The 9587-nt window shown below is 36.6% G+C and overlaps 1 protein-coding gene across 1 annotated transcript in view; it reads right to left on the reverse strand.

The window, feature by feature from the left end:
* The window catches only part of LOC132549195 (tubulin polyglutamylase TTLL7-like), a 45324-nt gene extending 41926 nt beyond the window's left edge, over nt 1-3398 (reverse strand). Inside the window, exon 1 of the mRNA XM_060213111.1 lies at nt 3302-3398. Coding sequence (XP_060069094.1) covers nt 3302-3398 — 97 coding nt within the window. The remainder of the gene's footprint in view (nt 1-3301) is intronic.
* Between the last annotated feature and the right edge of the window lie 6189 nt (nt 3399-9587).

Genomic DNA, 9587 nt, shown 5'->3' on the forward strand with positions numbered 1-9587 from the left:
ACCAATAGGATACAGGTCTACAGGTACACATCAACATCACCACCAATAGGATACAGGTCTACAGGTACACATCAACATCACCACCAATAGGATACAGGTCTACAGGTACACATCAACATCACCACCAATAGGATACAGGTCTACAGGTACACATCAACATCACCACCAATAGGATACAGGTCTACAGGTACACACCAACATCACCACCACTAGGATACAGGTCTACAGGTACACACCAACATCACCACCACTAGGATACAGGTCTACAGGTACACATCAACATCACCACCAATAGGATACAGGTCTACAGGTAGATATCAACATCACCACCAATAGGATACAGGTCTACAGGTACACACAACATCACCACCAATAGGATACAGGTCTACAGGTACACATCAACATCACCACCAATAGGATGCAGGTCTACAGGTAGATATCAACATCACCACCAATAGGATACAGGTCTACAGGTACACACAACATCACCACCAATGGGATACAGGTCTACAGGTACACATCAACATCATCACCAATAGGATACAGGTCTACAGGTACACATCAACATCACCACTAATTGGATACAGGTCTACAGGTACATATCAACATCACCACCAATAGGATACAGGTGTCCCCTGCATGTATCAAAATCAGCACCAATATGACACAGGTGTCCCCTGTATGTATCAAAATTAGTACCAGTATGGAAAAGGTGTCCCCTGCATGTATCAAAATTAGCACCAGTATTGAAAAGGTGTCCCCTGTATGTATCAAAATTAGTACCAGTATGGAAAAGGTGTCCCCTGTATGTATCAAAATTAGCACCAATATGACACAGGTGTCCCCTGTATGTATCAAAATTAGTACCAGTATAATGCAGATGCTCCAAGTATGTAATGAAACATCTTCTGACTAATGGAAAAGAAGATTCACCTTTCAAAACATTGATACAATATTTCTCACCTGAGAATATTTTCACTGTAACCTGAGTGCTTTATAACGATGAGACTAAGATAATTACCAGCCTACCAATATATCAGAAACAAGCACTATACCTATAGATTTTAATTATTTTCTTTAGAAGTCTGTAATGTGATATTCCTGTTTATATAGACCTGCCATAAATCAATCCACGTAGTGATTGGTCGGCCAGGTACTAAAATAACAATTTATGGAAACGCCAAAAATGTTGTGATATTTTGGTATTATATATGGAAATACTTTTATTGTGTTAATCACAAATATTGGAACAGCCAGATTTTTGTAAGTGCTTGTTGAGGTCAACATCGACAGGAATGTATACAACTCACAAGTATAAGGCGTTTATCTAAACACATGGTTAATACTACAATGACTGTTTTGATAATGTCATTGGCATACACAGATTCCAAAATTTATAATCACAATAAGACATGAGCCAGAGGAAAGGGATTGTCCTTAAAATTAGTATCAAGAGTCATGACAATTGTCCATAATAATTAAGTCAAGTCTGATTGGAGAGTCTGACAGCTTGGTCTTACAGCAGGGTCTCACAACAAGGTCTGACAGCTGGGTCTGATGGCAGAGTCTTATAACAGGCTCTGACAGCAGGGTCTGACAGCAGGGTCTGATAGCAGGATCTGACAGCAGGGTCTGACAGCAGGATCTGACAGCAGGGTCTGACAGCAGGGGTATCTCTCCAACACTATACAACATTCTGTAGACAACAGTACCTCTCCAACAGCAGACAACATTCTGTAGACAACAGTACTTCTCCAACAGTAGACAACATTCTGTAGACAACAGTACCTCTCCAACAGTAGACAACATTCTGTAGACAACAGTACCTCTCCAACAGTAGACAACATTCTGTAGACAACAGTACCTCTCCAACAGTAGACAACATTCTGTAGACAACAGTACCTCTCTAACAGTATACAACATTCTGTAGACAACAGTACTTCTCCAACAGTAGACAACATTCTGTAGACAGCAGTACCTCTCTAACAGTATACAACATTCTGTAGACAACAGTACTTCTCCAACAGTAGACAACATTCTGTAGACAACAGTACCTCTCTAACAGTATACAACATTCTGTAGACAACAGTACCTCTCTAACAGTATACAACATTCTGTAGACAACAGTACTTCTCCAACAGTAGACAAAATTCTGTAGACAACAGTACCTCTCTAACAGTATACAACATTCTGTAGACAACACTACCTCTCCAATAGTTGACAACAGTACCTCTCCAACAGTAGACAACATTCTGTAGACAACAGTATCTCTCCAACAGTAGACAACATTCTGTAGACAACAGTACCTCTCTAACAGTATACAACATTCTGTAGACAACAGTACCTCTCCAACAGTAGACAACATTCTGTAGACAACAGTACCTCTCCAACAGTAGGCAACATTCTGTAGACTATAGTACCTCTCCAACAGTACACAACATTTTGTAGGCTATTTGTTATTAAAACTGTGACCCATAATTTCACGTCTAAAAAGCAGCCAATCAGCCAGGTTCTGAGTTATGAAACAGGAAATGTATCTAGAAATGGTCTCCATCATAACGTTTGATGTTTCGCCTCTGGATAAATCATACAATGCTAGTTACCTGTTTAATACTTTCAATCAATTCACATTTATGTAAAACCGAATCAGACCCAAGGAAATCGATCTGAGATCTTTTACCATCCTATTCTCATTTAAACAAAAATTACTGAACAATTATTTCAACAAATTAAAACATTAAAAACTCTCTCAAGTCATAACTGTAAGATTGAGAAATTACATATAGTGTACAATTAAAGCATTTCATTGATCCAGATATCATATACTGTAGGATTAAAGCATTTCATTGATCCAGATATCATATACTGTAGGATTAAAGCATTTCATTGATCCAGATACCATTGCAAATGAATGTTCCTTTAAACAATGTTGATGATAACTACATTGTAAAAAATAATCAATGTTTAATTGAAGGACTACTGTACATTATAAGGAGGCTGTAGATAGACTGGTGTACATAAGGAGGCTGTAGATAGACTGGTGTACATAAGGAGGCTGCAGATAGACTGGTGTACATAAGGAGGCTGTAGATAGACTGGTGTACATAATGAGGCTGTAGATAGACTGGTGTACATAAGGAGGCTGTAAATAGACTGGTGTACATATGTAGGCTTGACAATCTGCCCCCTCAATCACTTGATGAACGGTTAAACAGTCTCCCCTCTAATGATGGCTGGGTGGACAAATGTACTTGATATATAAGCTAATACTTTATTACATGGTCCTGTGTATTTCCCTTACCTTGTCTGTCAGTTGATGCCAGGGAACTGACAGAGGAGCTTGGCTTCATGCCTTGCATCATGCTCCTTTCAAGCCCCACTTTCTGTTGCCTGATCATCCAATCAAATTAAGTAAGTCAATTTCAAATTATAATCCAACAAAAGTTCAAGTGAGAAATCCTCTATTTCCATGGCAACACAATGCTGAATCTAAGCCATACTCTCTGGTCAATCTGGAAACATACAGAAGAAAATTTAATGTTATGTTGAGTACATTCTAGTTTTTTGACATTTAGAAAAACAAAAAGATATATGTTGGTTGACAATTATCATATATTTAATGGTTGCCAACTTCTGCAGAATCATTCTTTTTTGTGGGCATTTATTTTCTTAGTACTCTTAATCCACAAATTTATATGACCATGAACTGCTGAAATTAAGTAGATTTGTTTTGTTAGATTTGTCCACAAAATCTAGTGTCGAAATAATAGCTTATGGAAAATCTGAGAAAACTCAGCCCCACTTTTCATAGATTTTACAGTAAAAAGTATAAATATTTAAACAAGTTCTTCCATCTAGATTTTTATCTTTGTCTCGTAAAAACCAATATGCCCAGAGATCTTGAAAAACAGCAGAGCTGTATTATTTCATTTTTTGTCAGAAATCCAAGATACGCCTTTGAAATCAATCTATTTTTGTTTGTGAGGAATCTCATATATTTACTTTGACGTCAAGCTACGATGTATTTTTTTTAATGATCTTGTACTATACAAGCACTCCAAATTCACTTGAGACATACATTATATACCAGAAATTATCTGTTTGGTTTTTTTATGTCCATAAAAGAATTATCGAACATACTTCATTCATCAGTTCCTTGAATAAAAACATGCACATAATGAAACTTGTATGTAAAGTTTAACATTTTACAAAAACTTTATACATTGGATAAAACTCTCTATTCACTTAATCAGGCTGGGTCTGGATTTAGTACAGGGCAAGTTCTAGAATTATATTTTGGCAGAATACCAACATTGTGACACTCAATAGGGCTGTAACTTTTTTATTGGACAGTTCTAAACACACTCAGTTTAAATCCTACCTATAAATCTACATTATACAATTACAGTTTTCCTGTCATAGCGTACCTGTGGAAATCTACACATTCAACGCTAATGCTGTCATTGTCTACAATTCAAACAAACACTTTCATCTGTCATTAACAGGATTTGAAATTAAACGGCAGGGGAGGATTTTTGCCAGTACATATATTTATACACATGATGAACCGTCAACATATCTAAATAATACATTAAAATCAATATTTATTTCAGGACCACAGACATCTATGAGCCTTCACATTAGTAGAAAAATGTTTTGCACAATTGTCAAGGGTTTGATTCTGGTTCGAAGTACTGTGTATGTACATTAACACACATATATATATGATACCTATGTTGTATCTCTATCTGTATCTATATTGTATATACTCTACATATCAGCTGGATTTGTTGCCATGTGTCAGGATCATTTTCAGAGGAGGTCTTGATCCAGGTAGCAGCTAGTGGCTACCTCACTGAACGACATATGGGAGGCCCATCACATGAAAACCGGAGCAACTCAGTTGACACACTATATGTATGCTGATTAATAATTATAAGCTACTCTGATGAATGTTGAGTTTAAAACTTTTGTATGTTGAGTAATGTTATTCTAAGAGTGTTAAGTTTGTAGCTCAATGTTAGGTAACAGCTTACTGGTGTGTATATATAGGGTTATTCCCTATGTCCTTATTCAAGGTGAAGTCAGGCATGAAGTGTGTCCTAAAGAAACGGCCTGACCATGAAATCAGTACACAAAAGAGTTAAGTATATCATTGTACACTCCATGCCACAGTCTGTATAATGGTGATGATATATGATGATAACATTACAACTAAACAATGTATACTTCAAACTGACATATCTTTAACTAAATACATGTAGATGAAATCTTCATGAACAAAATTAATGATTATGATTTTTAATTATCACAAAACTTCAAATGACATATTGATTTTTTTTTCATATTAAGCAATACACAGTGCACAGCTGATACATGTATATAATTTGTATTAAGAAAAATTATCATGGAAATTTAGAAACCTGAAACAATGATATGAGTTATCCTCACAGTAGAATACATCCAGCTATATCCTACATTGTAGGTGAATTTCCTTGTCGTCGTACACTTTTCTGACAGCTATATCCTACATTGTAGGTGAATCTCCTTGTCGTCGTACACTTTTCTGACAGCTATATCCTACATTGTAGGTGAATCTCCTTGTCGTCGTACACTTTTCTGACAGCTATATCCTACATTGTAGGACAATTTCCTGTCATCATACCCTTTTCTGACAACTATATAACATTGTAGGTGAATTTCCTTGTCGTCGTACACTTTTCTGACAGCTATATCCTACATTGTAGGTGAATTTCCTTGTCGTCGTACACTTTTCTGACAGCTATATCCTACATTGTAGGTGAATTTCCTTGTCATCATACCCTTTTTCTGACAGCTATATCCTACATTGTAGGTGAATTTCCTTGTCATCATACCCTTTTTCTGACAGCTATATCCTACATTGTAGGTGAATTTCCTTGTCATCATATCCTTTTCTGACAGCTATATCCTACATTGTAGGTGAATTTCCTTGTCGTCGTACACTTTTCTGACAGCTATATCCTACATTGTAGGTGAATTTCCTTGTCATCATACCCTTTTTCTGACAGCTATATCCTACATTGTAGGTGAATTTCCTTGTCATCATACCCTTTTTCTGACAGCTATATCCTACATTGTAGGACAATTTCCTGTCATCACACCCTTTTCTGACAACTATATAACATTGTAGGTGAATTTCCTTGTCGTCGTACACTTTTCTGACAGCTATATCCTACATTGTAGGACAATTTCCTGTCATCATACCCTTTTCTGACAACTATATAACATTGTAGGTGAATTTCCTTGTCGTCGTACACTTTTCTGACAGCTATATCCTACATTGTAGGTGAATCTCCTTGTCGTCATACACTTTTCTGACAGCTATATCCTACATTGTAGGTGAATTTCCTTGTCGTCGTACACTTTTCTGACAGCTATATCCTACATTGTAGGTGAATTTCCTTGTCGTCGTACACTTTTCTGACAGCTATATCCTATATTGTAGGTGAATTTCCTTGTCGTCGTACACTTTTCTGACAGCTATATCCTACATTGTAGGTGAATTTCCTTGTCGTCGTACACTTTTCTGTCAGCTATATAACATTGTAGGTGAATTTCCTGTCATCATACCCTTTTCTGACAACTATATAACATTGTAGGTGAATTTCCTTGTCGTCGTAAACTTTTCTGACAGCTATATCCTACATTGTAGGTGAATTTCCTTGTCATTATACCATTTTTCTGACAGCTATATCCTACCTTGTAGGTGAATTTCCTGTCATCATACCCTTTTCTGACAGCTATATCCTACATTGTAGGTGAATTTCCTGTCATCATACCCTTTTCTGACAGCTATATCCTACATTGTAGGTGAATTTCCTGTCATGATACACTTTTCTGACAACTATATAACATTGTAGGTGAATTTCCTTGTCGTCGTACACTTTTCTGACAGCTATATCCTATATTGTAGGTGAATTTCCTTGTCGTCGTACACTTTTCTGACAGCTATATCCTACATTGTAGGTGAATTTTCTGTCATCATACCCTTTTCTGACAGCTATATAACATTGTAGGTAAATTTTTTGTCATCATACCCTTTTCTGACAGCTATATAACATTGTAGGTGAATTTCCTGTCATCATACCCTTTTCTGACAGCTATATCCTACATTGTAGGTGAATTTCCTTGTCGTCGTACACTTTTCTGACAGCTATATCCTACATTGTAGGTGAATTTCCTATATCATTGTAGGTGAATACACTTTTCTGACAGCTATATGACAGCTATATAACATTGTAGGTGAATTTCCTGTCATCATACACTTTTCTGACAGCTATATAACATGGTAGGTGAATTTTCTGTCATCATACCCTTTTCTGACAGCTATATAACATTGTAGGTGAATTTTTTGTCATCATACCCTTTTCTGACAGCTATATAACATTGTAGGTGAATTTCCTGTCATCATACCCTTTTCTGACAGCTATATCCTACATTGTAGGTGAATTTCCATTGTAGGTCATCATACCCTTTTCTGACAGCTATATAACATTGTAGGTGAATTTCCTTGTCGTCGTACACTTTTCTGACAGCTATATCCTACATTGTAGGTGAATTTCCTTGTCGTCGTACACTTTTCTGACAGCTATATCCTACATTGTAGGTGAATTTCCTGTCATCATACCCTTTTCTGACAGCTATATAACATTGTAGGTGAATTTCCTGTCATGATACACTTTTCTGACAGCTATATAACATTGTAGGTGAATTTTTGTCATCTACCCTTTTCTGACAGCTATATCCTACATATATTTCCTGTCATCATACCCTTTTCTGACAGCTATATAACATTGTAGGTGAATTTTTTGTTCATACCCTTTTCTGACAGCTATATAACTTGGTAGGTGAATTTTCTGTCATCTTACCCTTTTCTGACAGCTATATCCTACATTGTAGGTGAACTTCCTTGTCATCATATCCTTTTCTGACAGCTATATAACATTGTAGGTAAATTTCCTGTCATCATACCCTTTTCTGACAGCTATATCCTACATTGTAGGACAATTTCCTGTCATCATACCCTTTTCTGACAGCTATATCCTACATTGTAGGTGAATTTCCTTGTCGTCGTACACTTTTCTGACAGCTATATCCTACATTGTAGGTGAATTTCCTTGTCGTCGTACACTTTTCTGACAGCTATATCCTACATTGTAGGTGAATTTCCTTGTCGTCGTACACTTTTCTGACAGCTATATCCTACATTGTAGGTGAATTTCCTGTCATCATACCCTTTTCTGACAGCTATATAACATTGTAGGTAAATTTTTTGTCATCATACCCTTTTCTGACAGCTATATAACATTGTAGGTGAATTTCCTGTCATCATACCCTTTTCTGACAACTATATAACATTGTAGGTGAATTTCCTTGTCGTCGTACACTTTTCTGACAGCTATATCCTACATTGTCGGTGAATTTCCTTGTCATTATACCATTTTTCTGACAGCTATATCCTACATTGTAGGTGAATTTCCTGTCATCATACCCTTTTCTGACAGCTATATCCTACATGGTAGGTGAATTTCCTTGTCATCATACCCTTTTTCTGACAGCTATATCCTACATTGTAGGTGAATTTCCTGTCATCATACTCTTTTTCTGACAGCTATATCCTACATTGTAGGTGAATCTCCTTGTCATCATACCCTTTTTCTGACAGCTATATCCTACATTGTAGGACAATTTCCTGTCATCATACCCTTTTCTGACAGCTATATCCTACATTGTAGGTGAATTTCCTTGTCGTCATACCCTTTTCTGACAGCTATATCCTACATTGTAGGTGAATCTCCTTGTCGTCGTACACTTTTCTGACAGCTATATCCTACATTGTAGGTGAATTTCCTTGTCGTCGTACACTTTTCTGACAGCTATATCCTACATTGTAGGTGAATTTCCTGTCATCATACCCTTTTCTGACAGCTATATAACATTGTAGGTGAATTTCCTTGTCGTCGTACACTTTTCTGACAGCTATATCCTACATTGTAGGTGAATTTCCTGTCATCATACCCTTTTCTGACAGCTATATAACATTGTAGGTGAATTTCCTGTCATGATACACTTTTCTGACAGCTATATAACATGGTAGGTGAATTTTCTGTCATCATACCCTTTTCTGACAGCTATATAACATTGTAGGTAAATTTTTTGTCATCATACCCTTTTCTGACAGCTATATAACATTGTAGGTGAATTTCCTGTCATCATACCCTTTTCTGACAGCTATATCCTACATTGTAGGTGAATTTCCTTGTCGTCGTACACTTTTCTGACAGCTATATCCTACATTGTAGGTGAATTTCCTGTTATCATACCCTTTTCTGACAGCTATATAACATTGTAGGTGAATTTCCTTGTCGTCGTACACTTTTCTGACAGCTATATCCTACATTGTAGGTGAATTTCCTTGTTGTCGTTCACTTTTCTGACAGCTATATCCTACATTGTAGGTGAATTTCCTGTCATCATACCCTTTTCTGACAGCTATATAACATTGTAGGTGAATTTCCTGTCATGATACACTTTTCTGACAGCTA

This window comes from Ylistrum balloti, unplaced genomic scaffold, assembly GCF_031769215.1.
Source record: "Ylistrum balloti isolate Yb309-2 unplaced genomic scaffold, AGI_CSIRO_Ybal_v1 Utg370046, whole genome shotgun sequence".
Taxonomy (NCBI): Eukaryota; Metazoa; Mollusca; class Bivalvia; order Pectinida; family Pectinidae; genus Ylistrum; species Ylistrum balloti.